Source organism: Populus nigra, chromosome 5, assembly GCF_951802175.1.
Source record: "Populus nigra chromosome 5, ddPopNigr1.1, whole genome shotgun sequence".
Taxonomy (NCBI): Eukaryota; Viridiplantae; Streptophyta; class Magnoliopsida; order Malpighiales; family Salicaceae; genus Populus; species Populus nigra.
Window position 1 is genome coordinate 19,499,792 of NC_084856.1, and position 12,705 is coordinate 19,512,496.

The 12,705-nt window shown below is 34.3% G+C and overlaps 3 protein-coding genes and 1 pseudogene across 3 annotated transcripts; 1 reads left to right on the forward strand and 3 right to left on the reverse strand.

Moving 5' to 3' along the window:
* Nucleotides 1–29: 29 nt before the first annotated feature.
* On the forward strand, nucleotides 30–3,674 carry LOC133693270 (vacuolar protein sorting-associated protein 20 homolog 2-like). The gene is made up of 6 exons (XM_062114457.1): nucleotides 30–474; nucleotides 983–1,135; nucleotides 1,210–1,362; nucleotides 1,854–1,937; nucleotides 3,149–3,299; nucleotides 3,390–3,674. Exons 1-6 carry the CDS (start codon nucleotides 373–375, stop codon nucleotides 3,413–3,415), a joined length of 669 nt encoding a protein of 222 aa, XP_061970441.1. The 5' UTR covers nucleotides 30–372; the 3' UTR covers nucleotides 3,416–3,674.
* A 366-nt stretch (nucleotides 3,675–4,040) lies between these two features.
* On the reverse strand, nucleotides 4,041–6,469 carry LOC133693271 (uncharacterized). Its single transcript, XM_062114458.1, has 4 exons — nucleotides 6,264–6,469; nucleotides 6,057–6,174; nucleotides 5,764–5,916; nucleotides 4,041–4,639 (listed from the first exon to the last, which is right to left on the reverse strand). The coding sequence occupies exons 1-4, from the start codon at nucleotides 6,269–6,271 to the stop codon at nucleotides 4,439–4,441; spliced, it is 480 nt and encodes a 159-aa protein (XP_061970442.1). The 5' UTR covers nucleotides 6,272–6,469; the 3' UTR covers nucleotides 4,041–4,438.
* A 1,790-nt stretch (nucleotides 6,470–8,259) lies between these two features.
* LOC133693448 (uncharacterized) lies at nucleotides 8,260–9,889 on the reverse strand (annotated as a pseudogene).
* A 2,026-nt stretch (nucleotides 9,890–11,915) lies between these two features.
* On the reverse strand, nucleotides 11,916–12,455 carry LOC133693450 (protein phosphatase 1 regulatory subunit INH3). The gene has a single exon (XM_062114668.1). The coding sequence runs from the start codon at nucleotides 12,353–12,355 to the stop codon at nucleotides 12,044–12,046; it is 312 nt and encodes a 103-aa protein (XP_061970652.1). The 5' UTR covers nucleotides 12,356–12,455; the 3' UTR covers nucleotides 11,916–12,043.
* Between the last annotated feature and the right edge of the window lie 250 nt (nucleotides 12,456–12,705).

Below are 12,705 nucleotides of genomic sequence, written 5' to 3' on the forward strand. Positions count from 1 at the left end.
CATATCGTTCTTTTTTAAAAAAAAAATTATGTCTTGATAGCTTTGAAGGATTAGTTTTCATAATTATTCAAAAACTAAAACATAAAATTATAGTGTAAAAATTTAAAAATGCACGCGTGTATATATATATATGTTTACCCGACTATATTTTCATTGACTAATTTTTCTAGAAAAATTATTTTCCGGGAAAACAAACATTCCAACAGATGTTTTTTCTTAAATAAAAAGGTGAAATTATAATTTTAAAAAATCGTTGGACTAGAGGAAGCTTTGCTGCTCTGCAATAATATCGTAAACCTTCAATTGATTATCCCTATAGAGGGTTCTTCGAAACCTTTTTTTTTCTGATTAAATCTTCAATCAGATTGATAAATGGGAAATATATTTGTGAAGAAACCGAAGATAACTGATGTTGATCGAGCCATTCTCTCGCTCAAGACTCAAAGACGGAAGCTTGCCCAATATCAACAACAGGTTGGTCCCTCTCATTTTTCTAATTCAATTCATTTTTTGACTTTTTAGGCCTTGAAATTTAATGGGCTTTCGAGTTTGATTGTTTTCTGCTTAGTTATATTCAAAATTTTGATTACCCTGAAATTAAAAAAAAAAAAAAAAAAAACGACCCTTTTTTAGTGCCTGAGATGTGATATTCTTTATCAAATTATGTAACAACAAAAGGATAAGGGAAAGTTTGGATTTCATTTTGGTTTTTTCAAAAACCCATTTTTTTGGTTGGTTTGCTTCTCTTAACTAAAAAAAAAGTCAAGCTTTTTTGCCATGAGCTACAAATAAAGTGTATTTTTAGGTTTATAGAAAACGGTTAGTTTTGAAATCTTGAAATGGCTAAGTTTTTTTTTGGTGTCTTTTGGAAGATTGTAATGTTGCCCTGTGATGGAAATGTGCGTTGTGGCTTCTGCTGAATTCGAAGAAACGATCGCTTATTTGTGGTTATCACTTTGTTTTTGAATTGAAAATTTTCCAGCTTGAAGCTGTGATTGAAGCGGAAAAGCAAGCTGCTAAAGATTTGATTCGTGAAAAGAGAAAGGACAGGGCGTTGTTAGCGTTGAAGAAGAAGAAAACACAAGAAGAATTGTTGAAGCAAGTGGACACGTGGCTCATTAATGTTGAACAACAAGTGCGTAAAAATAGCGAGAATGTAGTTTGGTTTCAAATGTTATATGATGTTCTACAATATGTGTTCTGGTTCAGTTGGCAGATATTGAGCTGGCCAGCAAGCAGAAAGCTGTATTTGAGAGTTTAAAGTCAGGTACTGATGCAATCAAAGCAATACAAAGTGAGGTCAACCTGGATGATGTTCAGAAGCTAATGGATGATACTGCTGAAGCTAAAGCTTATCAAGATGTAAGTTTCATACTGAAATTTACTTATCTCTAGACTGTCTTTGACATGTTGTTTAGACATTGTATTTTGTTGGATTATCTATCCCCAAGGAATATAAATGTATAAAACTCTTTTGTATGTGTATGCATGGGTGCCTGCACATGCATGCACACACCTAAAAACATGTAGGAGTTGTTGACAGTAGTTCAGAGCCACTGGAATGGAATTCAATATTGAGTTGTATCTCTAAAAACATTTCTTTAAGATCAACTCTTTGCAATCTTATATAACCTTTCTGGCATATAGAAATTAGAGATGCTCTTTTATGTGTGCAGAACTTTGTATGTGTTTACTGCATTTATAATGATCAGAACTCGATGCTTGTATGTGCTTCTACTGTGACTTTAATAGTGTTTATTTTTTAATGTGCCCTTTGTACTTTTCAAGTTTTCCTTCTCCCTGCACCTCTTTTTTCCCCCTCCATTTGTATTAAAATTATAATGGTTTTGAAGGAAATTAATGCTATCTTGGGGGAGAAACTATCAGCAGAAGATGAAGAGGAGATTTTAGCTGAATTTGAGAACTTAGAAGCTCAGGTATGATTAATTTTGTACATCACCACTGTCTCATGAGATTTATTGTATGCTTGTTATACTGCCTTCAACATTTTATGTATGTTTAAATCACTCAATTTCTTCATGCTGTGAAACCATTTAGCTCCAATTCAAGGCCTGATTTGAGGTTTTGTTAAGTTTAGGGCATGTTTGGTAGGAGTTAGAAGGGGAGAAAATTTACCCTTGTAATTTTTCATCCCCTTTACTAATTTTGGTACAAGTTTCGAGGAAGGAGAAGTTTTTAAGGAGTTCATTTCCTTTCATTCTAGACCATGGATATATGTTTTTTAATTTTTTATAATTGATTTATATTTGTTTGGATCCACTATTATTCATAATTTTTCAATCTCCCTCCAAATGTCTTTAATACTTTACCCCTTAAACCTTTTTAACGCCTTTAACATTTTCCTTCAAAATTCTTCACCGTATACCAAACACAACATTAATGGTAAATTCTTATAATGTACTTAGTTGAGTGGCCAGTTCTTGTTTAGCTAGGTCCATGATATGGTGTGTAACTGTGTACTATGATATCCTCTGGTTGCTTCACAACAAATATTGAGAATGCTAAAAATGAGATGTGATGGATTTAGATGAGTACCTTCGTCCCAAGCATGGTTTTGCTAGGGCTAAGCTGCTGGGTATATGTTAACTGGTGGTGCATGGTTTCGCTAGGACTAAGCTGTTGGGTATATGGTGACTGTTGGATAATCCCACAAAAACATTTTATACTGGGAATAATTTACTTAAATATATAGGTTGTACTCCTATAATCAAATAAATTTTTTTGCCCTAGTCTTTTTTTTTTACCTATCTAACCATTCCAAGATGTAAATGAGCTTTTCTTCAGCAGTTTTTCCTGCCTTTCTCCATGACCACAGCTCAGCCCTCCCCTTAAGTAATCTAAACTCATAGTGCACCTGGAGCTATGGGTGCACATTTCACATGTTGATTCGTATGTTTGTTGCTTGAGGGGAAGGTTTATAGTTGAACAATTAAAATGGAATCAGAATTTTCCTTATTATCATTTTTTTGTCTTAATTTTATGGTTGTATATGCACTGGTAAATTTTATTGCGACTTTCTGTCAACAGACTATATGCTCTTACTTGGTCTTGACTATGTCAACCTTGAGAATTGTCTGTATTTCCCTTTTATTTTTCTTATTTGAAAAATAAACTTTTGTTTGTTTAGATGGCTGTTCAAGAGTTGCCAGAAGTGCCCACTAAAGTGCTGTCTGAGGAACAGGAGCAGAAGTTGGACCTTCCTGATGTACCAACCAAACCACCTGTTCTTGTGGATGATGCTGAAACTGCTTCAGCTGAGGTCTCCACCAGGAGAAAAGGTCATTGTCTCTGTCCCCCCCCCCCCCTACATATAAGTGCGTGTGCGCTAGCAATTCAATAACCTGATGATTTTCATCATCTCTCTGCAGTTTTGGAAGAACCATTGCCAGCATGATGAGGGAAAACATTTTTAGCAATGCTGCAGGCCTGCGGAGCTGCTGGCCATCCTAGAATCTAAGCATGAACTTCACAAATTCTTTTCATCTTGATATAAACTTTGCAATGGCACGCATGTTGGTTTGTTTTTGCAATTGCAATTGCAATCGTGCACATTAGATTTATTCATAGCTGCAAATTTACCATGTGGCTTATACATTTGGTATTCGGATAAATTCAGCCTCCTACATAATGAAAATTCCTCTCCTTGATGTTCTCATCTGCTGTAAATTGCTTTCAGCCCCATAAGATTCTTATTTATGCACTGTACATGGAATGGCATAAACAACTAGAAAAGGGATTTTTTTTTTTTTTTTTTTTTTGTTAATTTTTCAACAGCTAGAGGCTTGATTCTTGAAGCATAAATTATGGAGTGGAGAGAATACAAACGAAGCAATTTAAACTTTTTCTGATAACTTTTCAGGACCTGGGTTTTGACTCTTTCACAATTAGAACCAACGCCACCTTCTTTTTTTCCAACTAAAAAACAGATTGAATTGCATTTCTTTCTTCCCTTTTGTTTCAGTTTAAAAATGATCTTGTGAAAAATAAAATAGCGACTGCATGAAGATATAAACAAGATGTTAAAACTGAAAAATAGATTACAATATTTCTAATTGGAAAGTATAACAAATTAAATCATACATTTTGAGCTTGCAATAATTTTGAAAGATTAATTATGTACAATCACACCGAAAACGTTTTTACTAAGATAACTGGTAGGTGAAAAACTTGCTAAAAATTACTGTGTCCTGGCAAACATTGCACGTATGACATAGCTTCCATCTGTATATACCAAGAAGAAATGGCTGAATGTGCTATCCACAGTAGCCAGTCCATTCAATACAGTAACCGAAAATTGAAAGAAAAACCTCCTTTTAACTTCATTTGCTACGCATTCTAAATCACTCTACTCTCTGTAATATCAAGAACAAAATTAGATTTGATCGGTTTCTACATGGGCAATCGAGCATACATGGCCTCAACTTGTTTCCGGTTCTTCCTCATCTGCAGCTTCGTTTTCATCATTGTCCTCTTCCCCTTCTCCAGTTTCTTCTTCATTCTCATCAGTCCCTCCTTCGGCTTTTGGTTGGCCTGGAGGAGGTGGCAGCACCTCTTCAACCAATTCAACAAGTTCTTCAATGATTGGCATTTCAAAACGTGAATCCATTTCCTCTATGATCTGCCAAGTATAAGAGAAGTAAATAATTAATGAACTTGCAAAGGAAACCCCTGTTCTCGACAAGAAGAAAAGGAAAGGGCAAAAGAAGAGAAGAGAGAAGGAATATTGTCCAAGCGAGCAAGCAAAACTGTCTTCCTAGTCAACTTTGGTCAAATACACATCATTGACCATGATACCACAATTCCTTAAACCAGATGCAAGCAAAGAAAGGGGAGAGAGATTGGCTGTTGTCAGGAAAGCAAACAGCACTGTTTTTTTTTTTTTAGATTATGATCTTTCGGTGATTAGACAGTATCGACATAGCATAATTCCTTCACCCAGGCTATGATCATTAAGAGGTTGAATATTTATTTAACAACACTGTCATATTCGCTGCATCATCAAGGACCATTTTAAGGACTATAAAACCACAAAACCAAGGACATCATGATATTTGCCCATGATATTCTACAGCTCAAGTCTGGAAGCTACCAACTAAATACAAACACAAAAATAAGAATTTTTAAGCTGTGAAAAATTTGCAAAGAGGCTAAAAGCCAAGTTCAATTTTTACTCTAGCGAAAGTAATCGCATTTCTGAGTAAGAGTTCTACACTCTTCAAACTGATCTATCATTCCTGATTCCATTCCATTTTCCTCTCCCATTCATAACTCAAATACTCTTCAGCTCCGCTCCGATATACATCACAATTTCATCAACAGAATTTGCAGTTAAATATAAGAAAACCATATCCAGCACTTCTGCTTGGTAAATAAATCTGCCGAATTCGATACTATCCTGCCTTGTCAGTAATTTCCCACTTTAAACCTGTTATCTAAGTGTGATGGAAATTGCACAACCACCAATTCCTAGACTTGACAATTTTTCCAACTTTAAGAGAGCAAAGCAATCACCAAGGCATAGCAGATGGCACAAGACTCTACTATCTACATATTCAAACATTCAAACCTCCCTCAGGCCAACACATACAACCTTACAGCTCTATGAGCCACTTTAATAGCATAAAGCAAATTAGCAAGCAGCTTAAGAAAATGGCACCAAAATCTTAGTTTACAAGACCTGATAGCTAATTTGTATGCTAGTAAAGGAGAGGAAAGAGCAAGCAAGAATAACAAATTTATTACCGTATAAATTTCGACAGTTTGAGAAGGCCTAATATTGATAATATTAAGAAGCTCAGCTTTGGCAAGGTCGTACTTCTTACATCTCTCTAAGAATTCATTGATTTTCTCTCTTGTTAGATTGCACGCAGGAGTTTCAACCAAATAATCATAAACCTACAAACAAAACAACGTAACAAAATCAAACAAACACAATTCAAACTAGTTGCGGTTAGCAATAGAGATCCATCTGTGCCATTCCTTGCAATCATATTCCAAATAAAGTAAACAAATAAAATTAAATAAGAAAAAACAACCTTGTATTCTGATGCTGCTACAGGAGCAAGAACCCGCGAGACATCCCTTGAGGCACCTCTTGATCTTAGAAAATCAAGCACTTCAAAATTGGTTAGGGCACCTGCATTTGGGTTTTTTCTGCATATTTTTTGCTTCAATTCTTTATTATTAACTCCATCAGAGTAAAAAGGAAAAAAAAAAGAATTATTCAAGAATTAGAAACGTACATCTTCATTGAAAATGGAGGGGTGCTGAGTGGAGAGATGGAGTCGCGGGAGCTTAGCAGATGACCAATGGAGATGTCTGTCAGTCACTAGAGTCGCTGATCGATTCTGTTCGAACCCTAGGGCAAGAGAGAGTGTCTGAGGATAAGACACGGCATTTCTTAACACCCAACAAGTAGAGTTGTTTAATTTGATGCAGGTGGGACTAACAATAGATTATTTTTGCGGTTTAAAAATATGTTTTTTTAATTAAAATATATATCATAAATTCATTTAAATACCCAACCCATGCAAATATATATCATAAATTCATTCCAGCAACAAAATAAGTGTCTTAGTTAATATCATAATATTAATCCAAGTGAGAAGAAAATAATATATTTAAAGGAAAATAATTTTTTGTGTTGCTAGAGGTGGGAATTCTTATAAAAAAAAATTAAAGTAGAATCTAGATAAAATAAAGAATACACTGTAGAGTAAACTTGCTTATAGTAAAGTAATTTATTAAATTAAATTAATTTTTTTATGATTAGTAATGGAAAATATCAAGTGAATCATATAATAAATTCGGATGGTATAATAAAAGATTAGGTATGTGGAAAAATATAGACAAATGGTGGTTTTTAGGAAACTACTCTAAAAAAAATATTAAATGAATAACAATTTTATAAATAAAAAAGATTTTCTTTCCTAGTAATTATTTTTTAAAATATTTTTTAATTTAGAAATATATTAAAATAATATTTTTTTATTTAAAAAAATTATTTTTAATATTAATAAATTAAAATAATTTAAAAAAAAATTATAAAATATAATTTGCATCGAATTCCCAAATCTCAGCAGCTTCTTCATCTTTCCTAACTTTCTCTCTGTTCTCGAGATTGTAAACATTCCATCTCTTTCGAGGAAGAAGGTTAAGACCTCCAATAATCAACTAAAAAAACACAACTTACAATTCACCTGCAGAATTTAATTAATTCGATATTACACAATCCATAATTACCGAGAAAGAAGCACCTTCCAAACTCTGGAGCATTGGAGTTGAAATACTCTTATTCTTTTTGCTTATCAAATCTTGATTGTGTAGGGTTTGGCAAGGGAGATTGTAGCATCTGTGCAATATCATAGAAAACAAAGATTGAATGAATTGGGGAGAGGGCTTTAACTTGCTCTTAACACTGACGTTAGTAAAATCCCTCTGATTGTTCAAGAATCGATCGATCGATCTCAGCTTGAAGCTATTTGGAATTTGGTTTAGGATGGAAAATTAGTAGAGACTGGAGTCCTCCAGGGCAGATTAGTCCTTTTCCGCAAGGCTTTGAGCTTGTCTGAGCTAATACTAGGGAATTGATACAGACTAACAATGGAGATAAATGCCTTTCTTTAGGGAAACCAAGAATAGTTGCTCGGAGATTCAGTGATCGTAACCAAGGAATAATAGAAATCTTCCACCTACATTGCCCTATGCATCACTTCTATTTGTAATCAACAGCTTCAGATACTGCTATCAAATCAACAGAATTTCACCGCCTATTAAGCTAGCTCATCATCTCATAGTGTTCACTTAGATCGTTGCCGATCACTTGTTCATAATGCCAATCGATCTGCCGGTGACAAATTTTTTGCATACATTGAGATGCAAACAATGCAGGAGAGCATAAGTTTTAACAATGGAGGCGTAATGTGGTGATATATATAGCAAGAATAGAGACACTTCTCGAGCTTGAGTGTGTCCTTGCCATCTAAAGCGAAAACAAGAAAGAAACAGAAATTCAGAGAGGGAGACGAGAGCTAACACCAACAGCTGCCTGTCCATTGCCAGTACAAACATCCCGATCGGGGGCTGAGAGCAGCAAGCATAGCATAGCCTACCAGGCATTCGTCAGGATAATCTGGCATAGCTAGAATCCAGGTATATTGCTTCCTGCTTGTGAAACAAACAAACTGGATTCATTTTATCCCAGAAGAACCCAAATTGATTATTTTATGAGTAAAGGAGTTGAACAATTCAACATCATATTTATACATCCAAGTACCACACTGAAATTGGCAACGTACTGATACATCAATATTACTGATTTATTCTTGAATGTTAAACAAGCATTGCAGTATAATGGATCCTGCTCAAACCTCTAAAGAAAGAAACACTATTGTATTAAGCACTTTCATTCAGAGCTTAACTTTCCCTGCAAGCATATATGTCTTATAGATAATAGTTCTAACCAATTCAGGCCCGCCCCATGCACTCTCAAATTCTCTAACAACCTCCTCTGACAGTAAATCCACACCTTGTCCCTTGGCTGTATTAAATGATGAAAGTGACTTTAAAAGCTTCAAAAGTCCCTCAAAATACATCTCCTTTTGCATCTCCAATTCCAGTGGCTGCCCCTCGCTCCCAACACCTACACTTTCAAAAGGAAATGGAAGTGTCTTGTAACACTCTACTGCATACTTGACGTTTGGGTTTCGAAAAGGAAAGGTCCTCTCAAAGTGGGTCCTTAAGAGAAGATCAATTTCCGGGCTAAGCTGGATTCCTGAGTAGCACCAAACTGCAAGTATGCCTCCAGGATTTCTCAGAACACGCCTGACGATTGGATAGAACTTTTCCAGATCAAACCAATGCACAGCTGGCCACAGTAATGAGATCAACTGAATTTTCACCCCTAAGTAATATCACTAGTTCATCATCGGACATTGTTAATGGGATATGCAAGTAACGAATTTGGGGGTGTGGTATGGCATGCTTTAGTTGTTCTTCACTTATGTCAGTTGCTATCACTTGCTTGTAGTGCTCCGACACCTGAAAATGACAACCATCTTTCCGAATTAATCAAAATACAAACACGACAAAGTAAGGTCAAACAAAAGTTCTGATTCACGCCAAATCATCATACTAATTAGACCTGTCAATAGTAGAGAATTTGAGCGCCTTAGGACATATCTAATGTTTGGTCTTGTTTCAATTTTAAGGAGTATATGTCACTTGGGTTTTTTGGATAACTGCTGACTCATTAAGTCTGATCAAATATTAGTATAAGATAATTAAAAGAGAGAGCTAAGATTGTTCACGTCTCTATTTCTTGAGCTGTGGTTTATGAATGTAAGAGACAGAGAGAACTAACACCAACAGCCGCTTGACCATTGCCAGTACCAACATCCCAAGCTAAACAGTGGTGAGGGGTGAGAGCAGCCAACATTGAGAACCATTCGCTTGGATATCTTGGCCTTGCATCCACATATATAGATGCCTGCTTGTCAAACAAACCTGCCATTTAAAATCTTGTGAATTCTGATGGTATATTATGTGCGTGTGAAAGTTTTGATGACCCAACGAAGGACTACTGTTTAATATATTATGGCAGTCTGAGTTTACAAGAAGGTCAAATAAACCTATTCAGGAGAGCGGCCTGCAATTTGGAGGATTAGTGTGTCTACTTCTTGTTTTACCCTAAAACAAATGGTATTCGCTAATAGCTTTGCTTCAAGTATTAAGCAGGATTAAGCATATTAATTTCAGGGAAAATAAATGGGGACAGAAAAGTCAGGTTCTTTTCTAACCAGCCGAAAAGAAAAGAAAAGGAAAATAAGAAAGGTAAATAACTTGTGAGTTGAGGAAAGTGCAGGTTGGCCCATACCAAGAATTGTCGCCGATGATAAAGATCAAGTTTCAAAAAAAGGAAAGAACTTGTGAGATGAGGAAAGTGCAAGGTTGGTCCCTGCGAAGAATTGCCGATGATAAATATCAAGTTTCAAACAAAGAAAAGAACCTGTGAGATGAGGAAACTGCAAGATGATCTCTACCAAGAATGGTCGCGATTTGCTAAATGTCAAGTTTCTTTCCAAAGACTTCGCTACTGTTGGTGCTTTAAGACGAGATCCAAGTCGTCAACTTCATAAAGGAAAAACTTCTCTGACGGGAAACTTCAGCCTCGCTTCCTCTAATTTCTCAACAACTCGCCTATCATACACCTAATTAATTCTCGATTTCTTTTAAGAAAATAAATTTCAGAAAAATAAATTAGTTTTTAATATTTAACAGTATAATAAAAAATAAATTGAAAAATATTTTCCAGTATTTGATTATATCATAGAAAATAAGTTGAAAAATAACTTATTAATATTTTATTTTTCTAAAGTTTATTAAAATAATGAGAAACAAATCTTACAAATTAAAAAATTAAATGAGAATAAAATTGAAAAAAAATATAATTTCATAAATTATCTTAAATAAAATAAATAATAATCTAAATAATAGAGATCAAATCTAAAAAATAAAATAATTAATTAATTAATTAAAGTAATAATAATTAACATTTCATAAATTATTTTAAATAAAATAAGTAACAATAAAAAAAATGATGATCAAATTTGATAGATAAAAAATTTCAATAAAAAAATAATAAGAGAAAAGCAAATAACAATTATAAAAATGAGAACCAAAGTTAGTATAAAAATTAAATTTTAAGAGATGAAATTGAAAAAAATATTTAAAACAAAATATATATAGCAATCAAAAGTTTGAGGACCAAATTTGATATAATCAATAAATAATGACATTTATAAATTTTTCAGAACTTCCGGAAATTATTTTCCGCCCAAATTTTTCAGGAAAACATTTTTCTAGAAATCAAGCCAAATTTTTCTTTGACTGAAAAATATTTTTTTGTTAACCAACTTTTTTAATAACAAATAAATACAAAAAAATTTTAAAAATCATTTCTTAAAAATCATTTTCCAAGAATCAAACACAGTAAATAGGAAGAGGTTGCAGACTCGGTTAGGGGTGTGATTTTAGTTCAAAAGAACAGGTACAACATCCTTGAGTAAAGGGGTTCTTACAGATTTTGTCTTAGAACCTGAATTTTCCTGCAAATCATATATTTGCTCTAGATAACATAACAGTCTAACCGATTCCTCCAGAACATCCCATGAACTCTCAAGTTCCTTGGCAATCTCTTCACGGTAATAAATCTGTACCTTGTACCTTAGCTACATTGAAGCTACAACTGACCTGGATTCAGAATTCCCATAAATGACAGACTTGTTACTCAAATGCCTTCAGGCTGGCCCCATCCACACAATTTGTTGCTCGCTCTTAACTTCAATAACCAAACCAACATTAACTCTCTCCTATAGTTTTACAGAAATAATGGATACATCAATATCCTGCTAATAAATGGTGCTAACATCAAAAGCAAGCAACCAAGCAAGCAACAAGCTTTCTGGGGTCTAAAGACAATACCTTCATCTTTGTCTAAAGAAAAAGCAATTTTTAAACAAGCAAACAACAGGAATATTTCAACTCTCACGGATGGTAGAACATTAACAAAAAGGGTTCGAAACCCAAACAAGATACCTCACCAGTTGCCACAGAGTTTCACCAAACCCACATACAACTGAGTCAAATCAACCATTTACAACCCCCAAGCTTTCTTTTCAGAGGCAATACGGCAGTTTTGCCCAACATCCATACAAAATCAAGCTACTGGTTCTCTCAAACAAAATTTATAGATTATCCGCCTACAGAATCTCAGTTGCTCCACTATTTTCATGCAGTGTTATTTCATCACAAAACATATTTCTATTTGTCAAATAGAACATCACAAGAACAACCCGGAGCAAATCTATCACGGATACACTATAATAACACGGCAATTCACCAATCAAAAAAGAAATTAAAATTAAAATTTCTCAATTCCTTCTTAAGCACATACAACAATACCCTTAAAAGAAGAGAATTTCTTTTTCTAAACTTGTAATAACAAAAAAAAAAACGAAATCGATCAATCACCCCCGTTGTTTTGAGAAGAAGAACAAGCACCGTCCGATTTATGATCATGATTGCAATCATCATCGCTATCATCCTCATCGAAGGGCTTCTCCTTGTGGAAAATACAACATATTTTAGAACTTTTCTTCTGCATATACTCGTTATCGACAGTGCCTTCTTTCCACGAAACCTTCTTTTTCGGCCGATTTAAGCGCAAAGTTAGGGTCCGTTGCTGTTGCCGGGTGAGATTTTCCAGGACGGTGGTGGTTGTGGAGGAAGAAGGTGGTGGTCTCATTACGGTGGTGGTTGTCGCGGTGGTGCTCATGGCGGAGTTATTGGAGGTTTGTGTCTTTCTTGGAATTGCAAAGAAGGAGAGAACGAGAACCACAAAATATAATTGGTTTGTATTTGTTTTTTTCTTTCGTGAACCAACTAGAAGAATCCGAATATTCCTTTCAATTGGATATTTCTTTTTGTGAGAAACCTTCAAATTAGTCCTTTAACTTATTGTAAGTTCTATTTGAGTACTCCTACTTTAATACGTTGTTTGACATAAAATAACCATAATTATAAATTGAGAAGTGTATGCATGTATTTAATTAAAAACAATTAAAAATTATTTGTATCAAAAAATGAAAAAATTAAATTGATAACAATAACTAAAGATTAAATTGG

Bases quoted from the DNA above. Each gene is read 5' to 3' on its own strand.
- LOC133693270 (XM_062114457.1), top strand. From the start codon at position 373: ATGGGAAATATATTTGTGAAGAAACCGAAGATAACTGATGTTGATCGA. The intron at 1,363-1,853 runs GTAAGTTTCATA...ATGGTTTTGAAG, and splicing joins AAGCTAAAGCTTATCAAGAT to GAAATTAATGCTATCTTGGG. The intron at 1,938-3,148 runs GTATGATTAATT...TTGTTTGTTTAG, and splicing joins TTGAGAACTTAGAAGCTCAG to ATGGCTGTTCAAGAGTTGCC.
- LOC133693271 (XM_062114458.1), bottom strand. The intron at 5,917-6,056 runs GTTGTTTTTTCT...TTTTGTTTGTAG, and splicing joins TAGCAGCATCAGAATACAAG to GTTTATGATTATTTGGTTGA. The intron at 4,640-5,763 runs GTAATAAATTTG...TATACTTGGCAG, and splicing joins AAACTGTCGAAATTTATACG to ATCATAGAGGAAATGGATTC.
- LOC133693450 (XM_062114668.1), bottom strand. From the start codon at position 12,355: ATGAGCACCACCGCGACAACCACCACCGTAATGAGACCACCACCTTCT.